Source organism: Coptis chinensis, chromosome 4 (assembly GCF_015680905.1).
Source record: "Coptis chinensis isolate HL-2020 chromosome 4, ASM1568090v1, whole genome shotgun sequence".
Taxonomy (NCBI): Eukaryota; Viridiplantae; Streptophyta; class Magnoliopsida; order Ranunculales; family Ranunculaceae; genus Coptis; species Coptis chinensis.
The window spans coordinates 98,041,719-98,065,391 of record NC_141459.1 but is presented as its reverse complement, the minus strand read 5'-3'; the positions used below and the strand labels follow the sequence as shown (position 1 = coordinate 98,065,391).

General features: G+C 36.4%; 2 protein-coding genes and 1 long non-coding RNA gene across 3 annotated transcripts; 1 reads left to right on the top strand and 2 right to left on the bottom strand.

The window, feature by feature from the left end:
• Window positions 1–383: 383 nt before the first annotated feature.
• Window positions 384–5,194, top strand: LOC147506083 (protein unc-13 homolog). The gene is made up of 5 exons (XM_086558391.1): window positions 384–1,039; window positions 1,977–2,855; window positions 2,984–3,436; window positions 3,633–3,819; window positions 3,922–5,194. Exons 1-5 carry the CDS (start codon window positions 437–439, stop codon window positions 4,890–4,892), a joined length of 3,093 nt encoding a protein of 1,030 aa, XP_086414517.1. The 5' UTR covers window positions 384–436; the 3' UTR covers window positions 4,893–5,194.
• Window positions 5,195–5,759: 565 nt separating this feature from the next.
• On the bottom strand, window positions 5,760–10,651 carry LOC147506082 (protein NRT1/ PTR FAMILY 5.2-like). Its single transcript, XM_086558393.1, is given in 5 exon segments — window positions 5,760–6,268; window positions 6,270–6,708; window positions 6,998–7,563; window positions 8,891–9,108; window positions 10,392–10,651. Coding segments are annotated over 5 exon segments (1,767 nt in total). The 5' UTR covers window positions 10,501–10,651; the 3' UTR covers window positions 5,760–5,833.
• An 11,772-nt stretch (window positions 10,652–22,423) lies between these two features.
• Window positions 22,424–23,246, bottom strand: LOC147506081 (uncharacterized). The gene is made up of 2 exons (XR_015220734.1): window positions 23,029–23,246; window positions 22,424–22,927 (listed from the first exon to the last, which is right to left on the bottom strand). It is a non-coding gene; the product is annotated as an uncharacterized LOC147506081 (long non-coding RNA).
• Window positions 23,247–23,673: the final 427 nt, after the last annotated feature.

Genomic DNA, 23,673 nt, shown 5'->3' with positions numbered 1-23,673 from the left:
GCAATATATTGGAAAACTATTAAATTGGCAACTTTATCAAATGCAAGTTTGGAAAAAATAGACTTGTAATTTATTGGACCTACTAAAAGTGCGTCTCGTGTCTACAGGGGCAAATAAATGGGTGAGCACCTCTTTCTTTTGACATTCTCGATCTGCCAAGCGACGAAGCATGTGCGTGTCAGAAAATAATACAAGTAACTGTAAAGTAGTTAGAGAAGAAAGCTCATCTTTCCTATATTTAGCCAAACACAGAAAATCTCCCTACATACATTATATTCATGCATGCATTCATGCATACCCAAATGCATTTCATCATTAATTGTTTATTTCTGTTTCCACCTTCTTCGCCATCTCAAACAACGCTGTCCCATCAACTTCTTTCTCCTCTCTCTTCATTACATTATGCCAAGTTTCATAGTTTCTCTTCTTGGGTCAGATGTCTGACGACCATCGCCAGAAATCTGACCCAACACCAGGCCACCATCCACATTGCAACACTTTACGTACTAGGCAAAAAAATATGGCACCTCATTCTAGGAGAGAATCGTTGGCAGGTTCAGTATCAACATTTAGATCAGAATTCGAATATGATACTGATCTTGAATACCCGTTTGGTAAAATAGAGGCGTTAGACAGAGATGATTTAAGAGAAGCAGCTTATGAAATATTTTTCACAGCATGCAGATCATCTCCGGGTTTTGGAGGGTCAAAGAATACGAATATTAATAATGCATTGACGTACACTCAATCTGAGAAAGATGGTGGGAATGAGACTAGCAGTCTGGGTGGAAATAAAGAAAGAAGTATAGTTGGATCGAGTCGAGTTAAGAGAGCACTTGGGTTGAAATCTGTGAAACGTTTATCATCAATGAAGAAAATTTCGTCGCCTAATTCAAATCCGTCTGCACCAAGTGTGGTTAACTCGCCCAGGATAAGACGCCCTTTAACTTCAGCTGAGATTATGAGACAACAAATGAGGGTGTCTGAACTTAGCGATAACAGACTTAGAAAAACAATCTTGAGGACTCTTGTTGGCCAGGTATGTGTAATATATGTCCCCTTAATTATTATGTGTTTGTTTAAATGCACAATGGTGCAGAGCTATGTGTATGACGAATTACATGAGTACAGAACATATAGTCACAAGTCATTATCACTACTATATGAGAAATGTAGCACCTAAAGATTAAAGGTTCAACAAAAATGATGCATGTAATAGGAATATATATATGAGGCCAATGCTTCTTTTGAAGTTCGAGGTGTGGGAGGAAATCGTGCTAAGGAGCTACTTACATCTGTACCTATATTATAGCAGTTAGTGGTAGACTGGCACCTCTGGAATCTGCTTCCGCTAGGTCCCTTATTGAGTTATTGACGTGAAATCCTAAAGTGTGTTGATATTATTGTATGGTTGGTTCATGAAATTGCGCCACAGTTCCAGACCCTGTTAAGCCTATTGTGGAACTGATGCAATTGTTTATAAGTCTTGCTAACTAGGATTTCAATGATACTTTTAATAAGTTGGATTGTTGCGATTAACAATTAATTGGAACAAGCAGTGATTATTCCACGTTTTGTAAGAGCAATTACTCCATGAGAGAATTTGCCTTGACTGCATTCCATGTGAATCCTTCTAGCTAGTAGTAATATTATACAGTATGGTAGGTATGATGCAGGTTTTTTATTCATGCATTTGAGAATGGAATTGAAGGCTCATAATTCTCAAAATTGATCTAGTCCATTAGCAGGTGCTTTTTCTTTTAATTTTTGGCTAAGGGATGAATTTCATTGACAAAGGCGGAATAATAGCAAGACACGTTCATTTATATAAACACACTTGTTCTTGTTTCCATGTTTCCATGTTTCAGTCCCTTTTTCTGCTTTACATTTGTTTCTTCATTGTAAAATGTTTATGCCTTGGTTTGGAATTTGTTACTTAAGTAATCCCCTATATATTCCTGTCTTACATTCAACAGATGGGAAGGAAAGCAGAGACCATAATCCTCCCACTTGAGCTCATTCGCCATTTGAAACCTTCTGAATTCAGTGATGCTCAGGAGTATCACCTATGGCAGAATCGCCAACTCAAGATTCTTGAAGCTGGTCTTGTCCGATACCCTTCCATTCCATTAGATAAGTCAAATCCTTACGCTATTCGGCTTCGTGAAATAGTTCATGGAAGTGAGATGAAGTCCATTGATACTGGAAAGAACTCTGAAACGATGCGAACTTTATGCAACTGCGTCATATCTTTATCATGGAGAACTGCTAATGGAACTACTGCAGACTTCTGTCATTGGGCAGATGGTTTTCCCCTCAATATCAACCTGTATGTCTCTCTTCTATGCTCAGTCTTCGACCATAAAGATGAGACTTTAGTTCTTGATGAGATTGATGAGTTATTAGAGCTCATGAAGAAGACATGGTCAACACTAGGAATCAACAAAGTAATTCATAATGCATGTTTTACATGGCTGCTATTTCAACAATATGTTGCGACAGTACAAAGTGAGCAGGACCTCTTATGTGCCTCTCTTGCTATGTTATCTGAAGTTGCAAACGATGTGACTAAATCAGATCGAGAAGTTATATACATGAAGATATTGTCCTCAGTTCTTGCTTCTATACAAGATTGGTCTGAGAAGAGATTGCTTCATTACCGTGAGAGTTTTCAAAGGGGAACAGCGGGATTAATGGAGAACCTTCTTCCTCTTGCATTATCGGCTGCAAGGATATTAGCTGAAGATATATCAAATATTTCTGTTGTACAAGAGAACGAGGAGCTAAATATGGATACAATGGGGAACAGAGTGGATTACTACATCAAATCCTCATTGAGGAACGCATTCGCCAAGGTATGTTTCCAAGAATCTTTAAATAGTCTGAGACTGTTCATTCATTTGTGATTCATATAACATGGTACTGTATTAGGATTAATATTCAATGTCATACTTGTTCATCGTTGCTTTCTATTGGTTAAAAGATTTTAGAAAATGCGGCAAATAGCATGGACACTGGAGTTGAAGAGGAGGCAAGTGAGACTCTTCTTCACTTAGCTAAAGAAACAGAGGAAATCGCTATTGAAGAAAAGGAGAACTTCAGCCCTATCCTAAAGAAATGGCACCCCATTGCTGCTGGAGTTGCTGCAATGACCCTCCATGACTGCTATGGAGTTGTGTTGAAACAGTACCTATCTGGTGTTTCCACATTAACAAATGAGGCAATCAGGGTCTTGCAGAGAGCTGGAAAGCTTGAGAAAGATTTAATCCAGATTGTGGTCGAAGACTCTGTTGACTGTGAAGATGGAGGCAAGGCAATTATTAGGGAAATGGTTCCCTATGAAGTTGAGTCCATCATTTTGGGGCTCATTAAAACATGGGTTGATGAGAGGTTGAAGAGACTGAGAAATTGCTTTGATAGAGCTAAAGAAACTGAGGTAAGCACATTTCAGTTAACACGTATTTAAAAATTTGAGTTCAATCATCTAAAATAAAATAAAACTATTAAGACAGATTGAAATGCCAATACTAAATGCTAATGTACTTATTATATAATGTATAATACTTTGCATTTGATGTGTTTTTGAACTATGTTAAATGTTTGAGAAAAACATGTTCACTTTTTTTTTTCAGACATGGAACCCAATGTCCAAAACTGAGCCATTTGCCCATTCAGCTGTTGAGATTGTAAAGCTAGCCAGGGAAACCGTGGATCATTTTTTTGAAATCCCCATTACCATTTCTGATGATCTAATCCAAGATCTTGCAGATGCCTTGGAACATCTCTTTCAAGACTACACTTCCTTTGTTGCAACCTGTGGTAAGGTCATTCAGAACTTTTCAAGTTTCATGCCTAAGTTCCAACTGTTTTGTGTTAATTTTTGCTAAATGCCCGCAGTTCTCATATTTTTTGTTATCTTAGGATCGAAGCAAAGCTATATCCCTCCACTTCCTTCTTTAACAAGATGCAACCGCGACTCAAGGTTTCTTCAGCTGTGGAAAAAAACTTGCAAAGTTGGGGTAGAAGATAATCATCGGGATGGGTCGACAGACGTTAACCATCCACGACCATCGACAAGCCGTGGCACACAGCGCCTTTACGTACGCCTTAACACCCTGCATTACATTCTCACTCACATTCACTCCCTTGACAAGTCACTCTCCCTTGCTCCTCGCCAAAACTCCTTGCCTCGCAGCCAAATATCCAACAGCGGACGACCTTTTACCACTTCCACAGCTTACTTTAACCTAGCCCATTCATCCATTTTGGCAGCCACTCAAAATGTATCAGAGGTAGCTGCTTATCGTCTTATTTTCCTAGACTCAAATTTTGTCTTCTACAATGGCCTTTACACAGGCGATGTTGCTAATGCTCGTATACGCCCTGCATTGCGCACCCTTAAACAAAATCTGACGTTTCTATCAGCAATCCTCACTGATAAAGCTCAACCATTAGCAATGAAAGAAGTCATGAAGGCTACCTTTGAGGCTTATCTTATGGTGTTGCTTGCTGGGGGTAGCAGACGAAATTTTACAAGGCTAGATCATGATATGATTGAGGAGGACTTTGATAGCCTAAAGCGTGTCTTCTGCGCATGTGGTGAGGGATTGATAGCCGAGGAAGTGGTTGAAAAGGAGGCAGAAACAGTGGAAGGGGTGGTAACATTAATGGGTCAATGTACTGAGCAACTGGTGGAAGACTTCAGCATTGTAACATGTGAAGTGAGTGGGCTGGGGGTAATTGGTAGTGGCCAAAGGTTGCCTATGCCACCAACAACCGGAAGGTGGAACAGGGCTGACCCAAACACAATCTTAAGGGTATTGTGCCACAGGGATGATAAGGCAGCAAATCACTTCTTGAAAAAGAACTTTCAGTTAGCAAAAAGGAGATGAAGAAAATTGGCAGAGTGTTGAAGGGATGACAAAGCTTCTTGTTTGTAGCATGTGAGTTTTGGTTGATTAACTTGATTAGAAAATATGTGTTGATTATCGCTGCCTTTCAGCTTTCCTTCCATGTAAAAGCGATGAGAAAACAGAAACAGTGGGGGGAGGAATGTATCATTAAGTGAGTTTGCTTTTTACTATGTTTTATCAAGATTGCATTGGGGATTATTAGAACATTAGTATGAAATTTGGTGAATGTGTCTCAAAGTTTTGGCACAAGATATGTTTATTCTATTCCTAGTTATCATGGAGTAAAGTTGATTGTTCAGTACAACTGAAAACTTACAATGTACAAACCACTGAGTTGTAAGAGAAAATATTATCCGAAGGCCTTTCAAACTTTCCAAGGTGCATCCTAAGTGAGTGGACGGAATGTGAGACTTTGAATGAATTATTAGGTTGTATTTCATTGAGATTCAAGTTAACATTTATAGAATGAGTAGAGCAGCTGGATGAAATGCAATCACTGGCACAAAAAATTTCACAGGCCAAAGATATTGCCTCTCTTGAAGTTCTTAACAAGATTTGGTCCAATACGGTCCAGCATATACAGAGGTTATTTTAAGATAGGAAGCATATGTAGGTTTAAATGAAATTTTTTGTTTATTCAAACTGTAGTAGTATTGTACTTCATTCCATATGTTTCTTTTTCATAGATGGTTTGTATTACCATATTGTTGTCTGTATTTATGTATACAAACTCCAGACCACTTGTGTTTTGAACGATACCTGCAATCCTGGTTCCTTCATACTACATACCATCACTACATCAATTATCTATAACAGAAAAAACAAAGGATCCTATTCATCCAGATATTGGATTCAACTCTTAAATATTATTTTTTTCACCTTCGAAGAAAGTATTTTATCAATTCTGACAGTCAAATTAATTACATGGACATTTGGTTAGTATCCTTTAACTTTACCGTCTTTTGTTTTTCTGTGAGAACTTTCATTGAATCGGAGACCTCTGCTCTATAAATATAGAACCTACAGACCACCATGAAGAAAATGAGATTCAATACGTTTAAGACTGCAAAGAATGCATAATAGTAATCGAGGTGAGAATCATTGAGGTTGTTTAGAATCCATCCTTTGTGATGGTGCCTCTTGGTGATATCAGATACTGTCGACAGTAGGAAACTGCTGAGGAAGTTTCCTATTCCAAGACTAGTCATCGAATAAGAAGTCCCAAGACTCTTCATGTTTTCAGGTGCTTGGTCGTAGAAGAATTCAATCTTCGCAACCTCTAGAAATGCATCAGCTACCCCCATAAGCACAAATTGAGGGAGTAATATCATAATACTAAGAGGAACTGTCCCCTTTGTTCTCCACAAGCCCATGATCTTTAGCCACACTAAGTCTCCTCATCTCTGTACCAGATGCAATTACCATGATCACGATATGAAGAACAAGTCCGATTCCCATTCTTTGGAGAAGTGTTATACCTCGAGGATTCTTGGTCCATTTCCTCATAATCTTTACAAAGACGAGATCATATAAAACCACAGATATAAGCATCGCTAACGTCACGAATCCAGCTAAGCTGGCAGGAGGGATCATGAAATTGTTTATCCTTCTATTAAGAGTGGTACCTTGCTTGACAAAAAGAGTGTTAATCTGAGCTAACATTGTGCTTGGCACAAATGTTGCTATCAAGATTGGAATCATACGAAGCATTTGTTTCGTCTCCTCTACTTGGGTTACTGAACTTAGCATCCATGGATCTTTTGAATCTGTTTTAACAGCAGCTTTGTTCAGGAACCTGCATGGATATACATTGTTAGTAACCACTAATTCAAGAGTCATAATTCTTTTTTCTTTAATTTAAGGGTACCCTTAATTTAATTAATTACAATCTCAACTTAGTGTGTGTGTGTGTGTGTGTGTATTACTGGACACCATTGTGTTTGACTTGAATAAGAACAAATGACTAGAAAAGTTGTTGAGTGCTATATCTCACTGGATCCAAGTCGACTCTACTTATTTAGAGTTGCTTTGCATCTATTGTATTTGTTAATTTGTCATCTTTTATAAGCTAATAAGTAACTAACCTTAAAGAGGGTGTGGAGTCAATCCTGTACTTCCCCTTTTTAGTGTATTCCATCAAGTCAAGCTCATAAAGTTCTTTAGGATCACTTGGAACGGGTACACTCCATTTCCTTATAGCAGCAACCAACACTCTAGACATCCTAGTGAAAGGACTCCCTGATGGTACCTTGTGCCTGTAGAATGGCGTTCCAACTAAAAAGATGACTACCGATATCGCTAGACCAGCTGTTGGGAGTCCATAGCCAACACTCCAACCTACATTGTCTTGTATGTACACGAGGAATGTGTTTGCAAAGAGTGTTCCAAAGAAGATACTAAACATCCACCAATTGAAGAAGGATAACTTATGAGCCTTTTCTTTGGTGTCAAATTCATCGAATTGGTCTGCACCAATAGTCGAAATGTTTGGCTTGGTCCCTCCTGTGCCTATTGCCAAAATGTACAATGCTGCATAGAACACAGCCAATTGTAATGTCGATGCTTGCTTACAATCCGCTACGTCAACTTGCTTACAAGGTGGAGCTCTTAAGGCTGGGATTGAAACTGTTATTGTTAGCAGACACATTCCCTGTGGTCATAATTAAAATATGAATTTTGTTAAGGGTACCATGCATATCAAGTAGGCTTAAACCAAGTTCCTATTAGCATTACCAAGTGAGAATGTGAAGCTAACTATGCTCCGACAAGAGGTGAAGTGTATGATTTTTTGACAAAAACAGGAGAAGGTAATACGAAGAAAGCTCCCCCAAAATAATGAAGGTGCAATATCGATAACTGGATTTTCCAGCAAACACCAGGGCTGTTATTTTTCTGATTCCTGATGCACTTGCCCACAAAATAAACAACATACTCTCATTTTTTTTTTACTTTTTATTCTTTTTCGCTTTGGAGGGTGATCATCTCTAAGTCCTGAATCATTCCCGGCCAGCATATACGGAAGGAAATGGAACTACACTAATCACTCTCATTAATTCAGTAAAGCAGTAAAGCTACGCCAGTAATTTAATTACCTCAAATCCATGATATATGATTACTTAAAAGTGGGATTTCTTTAATACGAATATAAAGGTGCAGTGACACGTATACATAAAACAGAAACCACATTTGTAGATCTGATGCTAATAACTTGAAAGCATCAATTGAGGACTTCAATTGGAAAACTAAGTACCACTACTTGTTAGATAATATAATCCAACTAGTCGTATTCTATATGTATTCATCTTGCTGGACATATTACAACGCGTTAATTTATGTATAATTAGATTAATGACAACTGACTCTAAACTTTGTTCTTATGGAAAAGGACATCAATTTTTCTATAAGAACTTCAACATCAATGTATAAGTTCACTATTCTAATGCATGAACATATGACTCTTGAGTTTAAAAAAGAAAGAAAGAAAGAAAGAAAGGGGGGGGGACCACAATTCCCTGTTATGATCTTAACAAGTTTCAAAAGGAGAAAATTGGGACAACAAACATGTTTATCATTTCTTAATCCAGATTTGATTTGTATATGATATTGTATGAGGTGGTTCAAGAATCTATGAACTAAAATCCAATATATATTACTCTACTTCATAAACTGATCACGAGTCAACTTGTTATTATTATCCCAACAAGTTTCAAATATATATAGAAAGTTGGGATAACAAACATGTTAATCATTTCTTAAACCAGAGTTGATCTGTATGTATGAGGGTGGTTCAAGAATCTATAAACTAAAATCCAATCAACTTCTTAAACGTATGAGTCCCACTTGAACAAGTGGAATACAAAGAAACTGGAATAAAAAATGGAGTAGAAAAGAAAACCACAATGACTTGACTGAGGTTAAGTTGACTGGCCAAAGACCAAAATAACTATTAACCATGTGATCATCCGTAGAAGACTTACAGAGAGGTAGATAGCCGATGCAATGACAAACGTCCAATATCTACCAAGATGTGCATCAGCAATGTATGCGCCTATGATCGGCGTCATCCATACCGTTCCAACCCAGTTGGTCACATGGTTCGATGAAGCAACGGTTCCTTGATGAAGTTTAGTTGTCAAGTAAAGTACCAAATTCGATGATATACCATAGTAGGCCATGCGCTCAAATACCTCATATACTGTATTAATAAGGAACAAAGAAATAAAAAAATTGGTCACTCATGATTCATGAATGCAAATTTGAATGCAAATTTTGTCATAAATGAAAGTTATGGGGCTGTATTAATAAGAGATAGGGATGTTTTTGGCGTAGTTTAAAAGACCCGAAAATGTGATATTTCCTTCTTGGGGCCAATCACTAAATTCCACTTTGACGATAAAACAAGTTCAGACTGAATATAACAAATAGAGTAATCTGTTAATGAAAATGATTAGCTCTATGACAGTAAAGCTTATGGATGAATGTTCAAGGACATGTAGCATCAGCTGTCACAGTAAAGCTTATGGCTTATGGATGAATGTTCAAGGACATGTACCATCAGCGGTCATTACCATTTCTCTCATGTGCAATTTACATACTTGCGTTGTCATACTAAAAGTCTAAAAGCTTCTAGAGTTTGCGTACATTACCGGCCTTTCAAGGGAAAAAGACAGAGACACGTTAGGTGATTAGTACAATAAAATTAGATATCATCATACCCATTCTAGTTTGTTTTTATTTTATTATTTGTTTTTTCGTCGAGATTTATATGTCATATATATGATTTTCTGAAAAGATAAAATATGTCCTCACGTGAAGATAATCTTCCCAGATAAGAATCAGCTCTAAAAACATATTAGCTATTAGGGAGAGAGAGAGATTGGTCAAAGGAGTATGGACTATGTGTCTATGTGTATCATGTGTACGTATGTCATATTTCCTTCATACAATCATATACACCTACAACAACATAGCAGATAGACCACACTAGACTTCACGTTTTGAACAAGTCAATTTTCTCATGGTACCTAACATCACTTAAAATGGCGGAAAAACGGTGATCAACCCATCTTCCACCAAACAGTTCTCGTTAGTCCATTGTTGTTGTTACATTTTTTAGAAGCTAAACATAATTTCGACAGACACGTACTATCCAAATAAGAATGTAAACTAAATCAATAATCCAGTTTCTAACAAAATAAGTATGCCCGCAAGTCATTGAGATCCATTACTTCCAACATATTTCACCCTCCCAAATTGCAACTAGAACTTAACAAGTACTCCAGGCCATAGTACTTCCACAGTGACTATAGAAGAAAGAAGCTAGATGATTAGTTGTCCTTAAAAGTTCAAAAGGCTTCATGAACCAAAAAAAGAACCATTTTGTGGAAGATCCCATTGGACAGAAGGACTAGTATGTGGAGTTGTGGACCCAGACATGCAGTCACAAAAGAAAGGAGAGAGAGAGAGGGATGCACATACCAACAACAAAGGCGCAAGCCTTCCATCCACCTCTTTTGGATCTAAGGACAGGGTTGCCTTTGAGATCAACAGTACCATCTTGTGTGAACTCACTACGAGCTTCTTCCATTTTATGAAACAATCTCAATGTCTAGGCTCCCAACCAAGAATATGGTTCACAAGGTAGCCGCTGTTGGTTTGCTTACTTTCATGAAGTGTGTCCGATCCCTTTATATAGCCTCGAATCTCTCTAACCATATTAAAGTCATACTACCGGGGATAGTTACATGTTACATCTACACATTCATTTTATAACAATCATAGTCCAAAATCTCGATGCCGAGTATTGAAATCTCAACATATCTGGCCGAGACATAGAAGAGTGTAAAGCAGATTCGAAAGTCAACGACAACAACAAAAATGGATGCCGGAACTTTTGAAATATTAAACCCTAACACACGATAATTATATAAAATAATAATGTTGATATGTAAAGTGTTGATGTAAACTGTAAAATTTAGTGACATTTATTTTGGGAAATCAACCATGGAGGCCGGTAAGGTTTTTCTGAATTACTTGCATATATATTGTGAGGGAGTAATATTCACATCCAATAAATACCGCACACATGTTCAGCATATACAGAGTTACCAACCGACCTCATATCCTCGTCCTCAGAGCTCGCTTCATAGTGATTCAACTCAGGCAAGAAACCGATCTCACATACTCATCCTGCGAGCTCGCTTCTAAGTGGCTCAAGTCGAGTAAACGATCTCACCCTAGAAACGACCTCCATAGCGCTCAATCCTCTCATCCACAACGGCTCGTAACGATGTCTTTATTACAACTATCAAGACCGAGACTTCAGGCACGCTTAACAATAAATGTCATTAACTCACCATCAAGGCTCGCAAGTGACCTGAAGACCTAGATCTGACTTGAAAGCAAGAGGCGTGGGCACCTTACCTATATAAAGAGGATGAAGAACTACATCTGACCTGATTCAAGTCTCCCTCCCCCCCCAGAGAGAACTTGATATGTAGGCAGTTCGTCCAAACGAACTCGGTCAATTTAATCCCACAAACACCTTTCTCTCCAATTATTGCCTACATTTATAAAGGGAGATTTCTTGAGTTCACAACCCTTCAACCAAAAAACCTTCAAACAAATCTCAAGTCCACGAAGCATGGAAAGCCTCTAGGATCAACTGAAGATTATGGCCACCTAGATGGAAGCCATGAACAATAGCATCACCCTACTCCGGCAGGAGAACATAGCATTAAAAACCCAGGTCGAGTCCCAGAACCCGAATGGAATCACCGATGAGGATGGAATTAACAAGGTCAACCAACAAATCAACAGTCTCTCTCAGCGGATCGAACAAAGTACTGTCAAAAAGGACGCCACTCAGGTCGTTCAAAAGATGTTGAAGACGTACCGAGCGTCCCCCTTCACAACTAAGGTACTCAATAAACCCTCCCCCCAAGATTTCACTTTCGGTTTCGGTTCAAGAATGTACAATGGCAAAGACATGCCCTATTTAAAGACGTGAGCTCGCTATATTGAGAGCTTGCACTCTACAAAGGGCGAGGAGACCACCACCTAGCGGCCGCTTTGTTTCTAGCAAGCTTACAAGATGGAGCTCTCGATTGGTTATACTCGCTAGGACCGAACTCAATTGACAGTTTCGAAAAACTAATTGACCAGTTCGTCAGCCAGTACGTCCACAACAGACATAAGACAGCCGACCTCAATTCACTCTTCCAATTGTCTAAGAAGAGTGATGAACCAATTCGCACCTTCCTAGGACGTTTCAAGACAGAGCTACTGTCCATGGAGAGCGGCCTCAAGGAGTCGTTTGCCATAGTGGCCTTCACCAAAGCAATTAGGAAGAACACTGATCTGTCCAGGTTGCTCATGAAGGATAACCCTAAAACACTGGCTGAACTGTACACACGTGTAGTTCTGTTGAAGCTATTGTTGCATGTCACATTTGGTAATCCGAAGTTAGTTGAATTTCAGGACAAAATTCTTTTAAGGGTAGAAGTATGTAAAACCCCATTTTTTGTTGGGCCTTAGGATGAGTTGGGCTTTTGGGCCTAAGGCAGATGGATGGCAAGGAATGAGGGGATAAGGGCGAGGAAAAACAGAAAATAAAGGTAGAAGACTTTCGGTCTTCTCTCTCTTTCTCGGTCTTGGTCTCTCGGTCTCTCTCCGAAATTTGGGGGTTTCTCTTCCTTAGTCTCCCTCTCATAATTTTGAGGGTACACTCATCCACCTCATACAATACAAGTTAGGGTTTTTAGTGGGGTGTTGAATTGGAAGCGAATTCTAAGGAATTTCATGAAATTGGAGTAATTAAACACCACATGAGTTAAGCTAAGTAATCTCTATCATAAATCCTCTTAAGTTTAATTAGAAGTTGAAATTTCTATGAGTATAAATATATGTAATGATTACTGTTTGTTGCAACATGCTTGTTAGATAAACATCTTTTGGTATTCTATTCATAGTTATCATTATCGATATGGTGTGTGACATGTTTGAAATGCATGTAGCTAACCACTAAAATCAATTTGATTGGTACGATGAATTGTTTGAGTCGAGTGGTGGCTGTATAAGTGATGGGTTGTTTATTTAGTTGTGTTAATCATCCCATAGTTTGGTTTTTCATGTTCTAATGGTATGTGCAAGAGATTATAGTTCGATGTTTATGGCTTTTATAGTTAAGGTTTTAATTTGTGCATGACTATTGTTAAATTTTATTCTTGGCATTGAATAGGCAAGTGACCTAGTATTCCAATGTTAAACTGTTGAGTTCTAAGGAAGAACTACGTATGGCTTGATCCCTGAAAGGGTACGTAGGCAGTCACCTGACACAGCCGCTTCCAAAGGTACATACCCACCTCGTAGAGTTATTTGTTTCTAATGTTTGATCGCTGTTTTATTTCGTAATTATATATGTTAGAGCGTTCTTAGTGTGATCTGTTTAATATTGGCTCCTCATATATTTTGCTTAGAAGAATTGATATTAAGTGATTCAGGTTTAATATTTTACGTTTGTCATTTGGTTACGAATAGACAGATGTAGGAATTGCACTGAGAGTAAGTTTTACTATAACTTAAATATTTATTGCTATGAGTGTCATTATTTCTAGTTGTGTTTGTATCCACCCGATTGCCATATTAGAGATATTTTTATTTGTTTAGTTTATTTAGTTGATATTAGTTTGGTACTCAAGTGATCTAGCATTTGTCAATGCTTCATTTATGGGAGTATTTGGAATATGTAGGGTTAGATGGTTTTGTTAAGGTTGTTCTGGAGATGTATGCGTGCAATGCCGGCTCATCCATTAGGCGACTTAGGCAGCCACCTAAGGCCTCAAATTTGGAAGGGCTCAAATTTCCTTGTTTGTCCTTGCACATGTTTGATATTACCATTTTTTAAAAAGCAAAAAAAAAACACAAAACGATAATGTCATCAATTTGTTTTCTCCATATATTTCTCCCCACCTCACTAAATTTCAGGAATTGAATTGGTTTAAAGGAAATAATATCCAATAGTCCACTACATTATTTGCATCTCAAAACTATATGACAAATCTAATGACCAAACGCGTACTAGTCTCATTTTTTGCGGGAGTGTCCTCATCTAGTTAAATCTCTTAATTGGAAAGATTAAATGAAAATAGTAAATCCCAAGAAAAATCTCCATATTTGATGGCGCCTTTCCCACTTCTTCTCAAGTTAATCTTCTCAAGTTAATTAAAGACAAATTTATCAATTTCTATATCAATCATCTCTTTATGAACGTCTCTCTCTCACGTACTGCTTCCATGTTTCACCCCAAACCATTGATCATCTTAAACTCACATTCTTACAAATTGGTCTCTAATACTTTTGTATTTGGAAGCTAATCAATTAATATGTGGTAGAATTCATAATTATTGGTTGGTTGATAAGTTCTTTCCTTTATAAGGGTTTGACTCCCTTTCATATCATGGTTTTGAGTTTTATAGTGTTTCACCGACTTTATGTTTTAGCCTTCTTATTGAGGAGCTTATTATATGTTGCTGTCGTTGATGGTTCAGCTTTTCAGGGTTTGATTCCTTTTATGCCGCAGTGGTGCCCGGTACTCAGGTGTTTCATTGACTCTTACTATCTCTTGTTGAGCTCTTTGGCTAAAAAACACGAGTTTTCTATTAATCTCTCAGGTTGCAGTCACATCAATCACTACACTATTTAGATTCATCTCTCAGCTTGCAGTCATCACACAGGTGTTCTGTTTCTAGTTTGTGCCTGTGGTACAAATTCAGCTTTTAGGTTAGGCCATTGTCTACACCGACAGTTTCACTTTCCAGAATGTCTCGTCTCAACAGTTGTTTGAGTTATTCTACTAAAGGCAGTTCTATGCAAAAGGGAGAGCTATATTTTTATCTTTTCTTTTTGCCATTCAAACTATAATTTGCAAGTTTGCGGCATTACAGCTTAAGGGGGAGTAATAGAATATGTCTTATATGTAAAGTCCCATATTTCCATAAGTACGGACATCCATATCTAGTAATTTCCACTATCATGTTTTGGGTTTTACTTCACACCCAAGGTAGGTTAGTGTAAATATATAACTCTAAATAGAGAACAATAACTAACACAATCACTCTAACCCTAGTCAATCTCTCTCTCTCTCAATCAATCAATCTCTATTATTCTCTATTGTTCTTCTTCTTGGTTTCTCTCAATATATCAATGTCACAACTTTCCTAGCATCACCACTAACATGAAATTTAACACCTACATCCACACGACGAGATCAGTGGTTCTACTAGATGAACAAGAAGATTACAAGAGAATTTGTTTTGATTGTACACAACTCTCAATCACTCACAAAGAATGCTCTCTCAAATCTCTCTTTTCTTCTCACTAATTAGCTTAGTTTTGGGTCAAAACTCTAATTTCTTTTATATAGTAACTGGAATTTCGGTGTCACCGAAATTTCAAATCATGCCAAAATATATGTGAGAAACTGAAAGTTTGGCTGTGTAGAAACTAGGAGGCGTGCGCCCCTTGTGAATAATCAACTTCCAGTACTGATGTTCGCCCTTCCTGAAGCAACTCTACTAATGAAGGCTAGGGGGCGTGCGCCCCTTCACTAAGGTATATTAAGGGGCGCTCGACCCTGTACTTATACATAGTCAATACCTGTTTTCCAACCTGATATATACATCTATAGCCCGGGCATTACCGTCCAGTTTTCACCACTACTCCCAAGTTATAGTTTTCACCTTAGGCCTCAACTTGCATCGAGCCATCCCACGTCCCAACTGCCGTTGTGACTTGTGACATACCATCAGTATCCACAAACAAAACATTATGCTCAAAATTGAAGTTCTAAGGAGCATATACACAAATGTAAAGCAATTGATCTCCTAATTCTTTAGAATCTTTCAGTATATATATAGTCTTTAAGGTTTTTTGAAAAAAATGATAATTGTGTATATGCGGTAGTTACTAGTTAGGTTGCTTAAAAATATTGGAAAAAGTATATTGTTGGCATGATACATAAGAGGAAATGATACTGAGTTCAACATTTTTTGGAAAAATTATTTCTTCGTGGTATATGTCGTAGTTACTAGTTAGCTAGGTTGTGTGGCATATGTAGTTTTATACTTTTTCTTCCTTTTTCTCTCCGAAGGAATCAACAATTTCCACGTTCATTATTTGGTGATACAACCTAAATCAATTCATTCCTTGTAAGACAAGCATTATTTGATTTGGGTATGTCAGTATGTGGTCTATTATACCACTACAATGCAAAAATCATTGGAATTTTAACTTTTGACAAGTGAACTAGTTTGAAATGGAATTTTCCCCATCTTCAGCTTGTTACGGTCACCTTCATCCTCTTGATTTCGGGAACAAGAAAGACACGCAATTGCATACATTATGAAGATGGAAGACATGCTCACTAGGGTAGGTTTTCGTCTGCTGGTCTACACGAGCCTAGCTTTTTAATTTAGTTTACATCCATAATTCCATATACAATTAAGTGGCATGTATCTTTTTTTCGATATCAGAAATTGTTACAATTTGGGTATGGTTGATGTATCTTGATTCTTGAACTTCCAGTTTCAGAAATCTTCTTATTTGAACCTTAACACCACAACCTTGGCCGTAGAAATACCTCATGCATATTCAGAACCACGATCATTGATAAGAATGAATTCACATTCCCAAAACCAGGACCAAGTCTTAGAGTCAACGTGCCCAAACGCTTTTTTTTTCCTTCTCCTATCACTCCCAAAAGCCTAATTAGTAAAACTCTTAAATAATCATGTACAACTGTACAAGAGTACACATGATGTAGGGGAAGTACGAATTGCGAAAACTATGCAAAGAATAAAATCCCCGAGAGAGGTATGTACTAATGTGACTGCGGCCTAGCTCAATCTGCCGTCTTTGCATGCATCTCCTAAAATTCTCAGACAGCTAAGAAATAATGGTTAACGCGCAAATAGTTTCTTCGCCTCAAGTCCAATAATCGATCTATTTGTTGACTTTGGTACATTGATGATGAATTGTGTTCCTACGACATGATATGTACATGTATTGACTATTCGGTAAGGTCGCCTCTTTCAGAAATAGAGTGAGGAGCTAGTTCACTCAGAAAGTCACATGGTATAAATTAAGTCCAAACCAGCAAGATGTCTTTTGATAAATGCACAATACCAACTTGTCCAGTTCGCTAGAATCTGAATTTTGTTCAAACTTCAAACAGATAATACTGTGGGTCTCGCTTTCTTGGTGTTGAAGAGAGTGGAGTCAATTTTGGGTACGTGACTTGGAGTTCTAGATGACAGCCAAGAATTCTGGATAAGAAGTTAAGAACCATCTAGGAGAAAATAAGATGGGCTGATATGAGCTCAGCTAAATGGACGTCTTTGGAGAAAAAACAAAAACGAATTTAATCAGCTTCTAGATCGCTGGTAGCCTGGTAGTAGTTGGTTACCAAAAAAAAAACGATCACTGGTAGTCAGTCTTTGTCTTAATGTGCCTTTGATAGCTGCTAAACTTTGTACTTGGCCTCTATATCACTAGTTCACCACTTCATGTCGCAATTTAGAGTCAAATTAAGAAAATTTCAGAGAGTTTATAGCTTCTAGCTAGCCTTCTTCAGTTCTTCTACTACATTGTGTCAATTCCATTATTTACTTCACAATTAATATTCAGAATATCGAATTGTACATCAGATCAATTGCACATTTTTGTTGAATTGTATTGAAAATCTTTCCAATTTTTATTTATTTATTTTATATCTTCAGTAGATTATTGTGTGATTTGTGTCCACTTGCACAATTTCCCATTCTCAAAATGATTTACATATTATGCAGCAAAAACAGACTCCACGTACTATAATTCTGTTCAATGACAAGAATAAGTTATCTATCATATTGCAACATATGCATGACAAAAACTCTGCCAACTGGTAATTATTATTTTTTTTATTGGTACAATTGGTAATTACTATGAATTAAATGAATCAAACCTCGAATCCATACTTATTAAGATTATGAATTTCCTTCTAATAAGAGTGGTGATATTGGCAACACCCTTATTATGCACTACACCCACTTTTATGACTAAATCCACCTGGTTAAAGGTTTGCACCCACTTAATAAAAAAACCCACCTTCTTCTTCTTTTTTTTTTTTTTTCCTATCATGAACAAAGGCAATCATTTATCCCATTTATAGTACATTAAATCTATCATACATGAGCCTGCCATAGTTTATAATATATACCCATAATGTATCCTAAAAATAGAGCAATTCACAAGCTATAACCTTAGTAAGATGTAAACTCCTAAAAAACAAAAAAAAAAAAAAAGGGTGTTGTTGGATATATTTAAACAAAAAAAGAAAAATAATACATTCTCTTTTTTTTTTGGGTATCTTTATGTGGCATAGAGAGGGAAAAAATCTACTTGGTAAAGTGGGTGCAATCACTAACAAACATGGACTTTTATGTCAAACAAAAAAATTAACGTAACATAGTATGTAATAAGGGGGTGCCAACATCACCACCTGTAGAGGTGTGGATTTGTATCTACGACCTGATGGTGAGGTTGATAGGGAATGATTGCACTCTTTCTTGTGGTTAAGAGCCTACGTATCAAGTTTTTTCGGTCAACTTGAATCAAGCCTTACGTAGTTCATCTCTCTCTACTTATAGATGTTTGAGCGGCTTAAATACAGAAATATGCAACGTACTTAGGTCCTATTAACACTTATATCAACATAGAATTTTTTTTCACAAACGTATCAACGATATCTTATGCCCGATTTCACAAAAATAGCAATTCGTTAGGATCCGTCGGTTAAGTGATGATGTGTCATTATTTTTTTTCAATTTCGTTTTATTTGTATTTTCCGGCATGTATGTCACATCGAAGATTTTCTACCAACTTCGGCATTTCCACCTCAATTTTTTTTTTTCATTTCATTTCATATTATTCTTTTTTTTATTTTTTTTATTTTTTATTTTTTATTTTTTTTTATATTATAATATTTTTTATATTATTATTTATAGTTAAGTGACTTAAAAATAAATTAATAATTATATAATAAAAAATAACAGAGTTTGGGCCTAAAGCCCCAGTTCGATTTAATTATGGATAAAAAGACACCGGTTTTTATTTATGTGTAAAAGCCCATCCGGTTGACTTTTGAGTTAGATTACCACTTTGCCCTTTAAGACAAAACAAATAACGCCAAATATGAAACCCGCTTTAACTTTCTCTCTTGTGAACTTTGTCTTGAAATTTTGTGAAATTTCAATTGGTAATTTTGTTCTTAAAATTTCCTATTGATTTCTCTCCGAAATTTTCTCAAACACTACAACATTGATGCCAGATAATTCTATTAATATTACAACAACCACCGCTAACTCCCACCGCAGCATTTAATGTTATATTGTTAACTATATCTTTGCAGACATGGATCTCGCGACTATCTATTACTACTTCAACAACCATCGCGAATGAATATTGTGATCATCAACTCTACGGCAACATGGATATTGACCGCATCTATTACTACTGCAACACAAGGCCCAAAATATCGATATCGATGAATATATCGGTTACCTAAAACCGATATATATCGGATATATCGGATATTTCGGATATATCCATTTTTTGGTAACCAAATTCAAACTATTTAAAATATCGGAAATATCCGGATATATCTAAATATAATATCGGAAATATCGGATATATATCGGAAATATATTGGAAATATCGGTTTATATTTTAAAATGGTCAAAAGTCAACCGATATATATCGATTTATATCGAAATATCGATTATATCGGCGATATAAAGTTTCATATCGAAAATTCGATATATATCGAAAAAAATTTATATTTTGGATATATATATGCCGGAATATCGATGTCGATTGTACCAAAATACCGATATATATCGGCGATATATCGGATATATCGGCGATATTTTGGTCCATGCCGCAACAACCATTATCAACTCCCCATTGTGATATAGATGTTGCACTATTAACCATGGACCAAAATATCGCCGATATATCCGATATATCGCCGATATATATCGGTATTTTAATCGACATCGATATTTCCGACATATATCCACCGAATATAGATTCGATATATATCGAATTTCGATATGAAACTTTATATCGCCGATATAATCGATATTTCGATATAATCGATATATATCGATTGACTTTTTGACCATTTAAAATATAAATCCGATATTTCGATATATATCCGATATATCCGATATTTCGATATTTTAAATAGTTTGGACCGGGTTACCAAAAATGGATATATCCGAAATATCCGATATATCCGATATATATCGGTTTTGGGTACACCGATATATTCATCGATATCGATATTTTGGGCCTGCTTTATTAACTTCTTCTACAACACCATGGATGTTGCAGATCGACTATTACTATCGCAACATAAATGTTGCAAAATGGTAATCGCACAACAACATGAATGTTGACTTCATCAACTCTAATGCAAAATGGATGTTGCGACATTTTATTATTATCGATATGGATGTTGCCCGGCAACTCTACTACTACAAATGAATGTTACAATGTCAACTCAATCGCAACATAGATGTTGCATTGTCTATTACTATTGCAACAACCACTGTGAACTCCCATTGCAACATGAATGTTGCACTGTCAACGTACTCTCACTCAAGGCCCAAAATATCGATATCGATGAATATATCGGTGTACCCAAAAACCGATATATATCGGATATATCGGATATTTCGGATATATCCATTTTTTTGGTAACAAACCCAAACTATTTAAAATATCGGAAATATCGGATATATCGAAATATAATATCGGAAATATCGGATATATATCGGAAATATATTGGAAATATCGGATTTATATTTTAAAATGGTCAAAAAGTCAACCGATATATATCGATTATATCGGAAATATCGATTATATCGGGCGATATAAAGTTTCATATCGGAAATTCGATATATATATATCGGAAAAAAAGAATTCTATATTCGGTGGATATATGTCGGAAATATCGATGTCGGTGTACCAAAATACCGATATATATCGGCGATATATCGGATATATCGGCGATATTTTGGTCCATGCTCTCACTGCAACACTAGACTCAAGTCATAAGGTCGCATTCTTACATTACACTTGATGTCGAGGTCTTTTGTCACATAACTAAGATAAACAATGCAATGTTCTTCAAGTTTAGAAATTAACCGAAGTATTATATCAATGACTAAAAAATACACAAAAACAACATAGATTCTATTGACTACATTTATTTGTGACTACAAATTTCGATCATAACACATACAAATACTATCGACTGTACATATACTACCATCAAGACGAATATGGATTCGAACCATCACCCTCACACTTAATGAAAGCTCTTCCATTTACGAGCATACGAAGTCATTTTATTATTGATCCATATGGATTCGAACCATCACCCTCACACTTAATGAGCGCTCTTCCAGTTTGAGCATACAAGTCATTTTATTATACTCACACTAATGGACATACTTAGTAGAAAGTTTGTCGCAGAGATATGGATTAAAATGGTGACAGAATCAATTGCAGTATTAAGGGCTCCAAACATGAGACATTCTACAAATGACAATTTGTGCATGAGGAAGGTACTTGTAAGCGTGGTATTAGAAAAACAAATTAAAAGCTTGATTTTTTTTAGTATAAAACTAAAAAAGAGATGTTAGCTTATCTAAGAACAAGAATGTATTTTTTATAGAAGTATCAGGATCACCAATTTTCTCGAGGATGACTCCTACAATTTCATACAAGTTTCCATGGTAAATAAGTCTTACTTGCAAAAGATTATCCAAGACTGGCGCAACGCAAGACCTCACTTTTGGCTCCTTATCTGAAATGCATTCAAATGCGTAGTAATCAAATTATCACATATATTAACAAAGCCACTTTCTTCATGATGATTTTTTTTATGAAACTCACATCACCCTTTACAATTACCACAACCTTGCAAAAGCTATGAACCCATTGCGGGGCTTCTAATTTAAGCTAGAGAGAGAAGAAGCATGGAGAGACTTAACAAGGAACATGTTGTACTTCTTTAAATACTCAATAGCCAGATTAGAAGGAACATGTGAACCCCCACAGCAACATGGATGTTGCAATCAGATATTAATATTACTATCCGCGAATGTAATCGCCAACTCCCACATTACTACAACAGGGATGTTGCATTGGAAAATCTATTGCAACATGGATGCTACACTGTCAACTTTACTGCAACATGAATATTATGTTGTCTATTACTACCAAGTTAGTGTTCATTGAAAAGGATCCCATGCTTCAGTATGAGTTGTTGTGAAACGTAAAACCTATGTCATCTATATATGGTAAAAAAGTATAATTTACCATCACAAAATCATTGGTTTTTAACTCACTTGCTAATGCAAAAATTGTTTGTGTGCAAACAAATCTAAAACATGTCTTCAACCTAATACAAAACCTAATATAATACATATACAAATGTTATCGATCATCTATGCAAAGAGGCCTCTTATGCATATACTACCATCAAACGACGTTTTATTTATTCCTTTTTACACCAAAAGGTGCTAGAATTGGATCTAGATGGACTCAAACCATCACTCACTCATTTAATGAGTGCTCTTCCATTTTTAGCTTATGGATCCTTCGTAAAACTACGGTTTGTCAAAAAAAAAAAAGAACAACAACAACGCATAGTCCAATGCTCAGAAGAATCACAAATACAAACAATGTCTCGGCATAATATACCCCTTTGAAACTTGATGCAGCCTCGGAAGGAGGCAGCGTGGTGTTATTCATGTCATTGCACAAAGCGGCATTAGACAAGGTAAAGATATCTTCATAACATCATATGATTTCTCTTTGAATTGTAGCGGCTTACTGTTTGTAGGAGAACCATTGTATCTTCTATTAATCCAAGATAGCAACAAGCTTCACCCAATACCAAATACCTGCATTGCATAGGGATAGTGAGATACCATTTATTTCAATAATCCTCCAAATCAATCCACATAAATCACAATTGCTAAAGAAATTGAGATGAATAATTTACCCCCATTGACCTTCTTTATCATATTGTTTACAAAGTCCAACCATAACTTTTTCTTCATATCAGAAACAAAAAAGCATTTGAGTGAAGACTGTCTATCAGATGAATCGGTTGACGAAAGAATTTTCAGAAAGAAGCTTCACTCTTTCTCTCGAAATCTCTTGTTAACTACTATTGTCTAAATAAGTAGTCAATTCTTCATCATACACCATTTTATAGCTAAGAACATATTCCTAAAGCATATTAGCCACTTCCTTAATTCGAACGAAGTGTTCTAGAATTGAGTTCCAATGCTACTTCATATCTAGGCTAAAGTGCAAGTGCTGCAACAATAAGATTAAGTACTGTAACCATCTCTAATTGATCTTGTGTTGCAATAAGAGCTCTTGCATCTTTGACATTTCTATCTAGATCTTATTCACATCATAACAAATAAGAAAAATTTTATTTCTTAAGTATTTGAAGCTTAACAAAGCCAAACGTACACTGTACCTTAACAAAACCAAGCTTAAAACTTAAAAATGAAGAACACCAATTCTCATTTACACATTAAATCAAAAGCCCAACATCATAAAAATCTAACCTTTTTCTTGCTAAGCCACTAGTGATTCCTTTCTTCATTACCCAAACATGGATAACAAATTTATG

Excerpts from the sequence above, each read along its gene's own strand:
- LOC147506083 (XM_086558391.1), top strand. The coding sequence starts at position 437 with ATGTCTGACGACCATCGCCAGAAATCTGACCCAACACCAGGCCACCAT. Across the intron at positions 1,040-1,976 it reads TGAGGACTCTTGTTGGCCAG|ATGGGAAGGAAAGCAGAGAC; the intron begins GTATGTGTAATA and ends TACATTCAACAG. Across the intron at positions 2,856-2,983 it reads TGAGGAACGCATTCGCCAAG|ATTTTAGAAAATGCGGCAAA; the intron begins GTATGTTTCCAA and ends ATTGGTTAAAAG.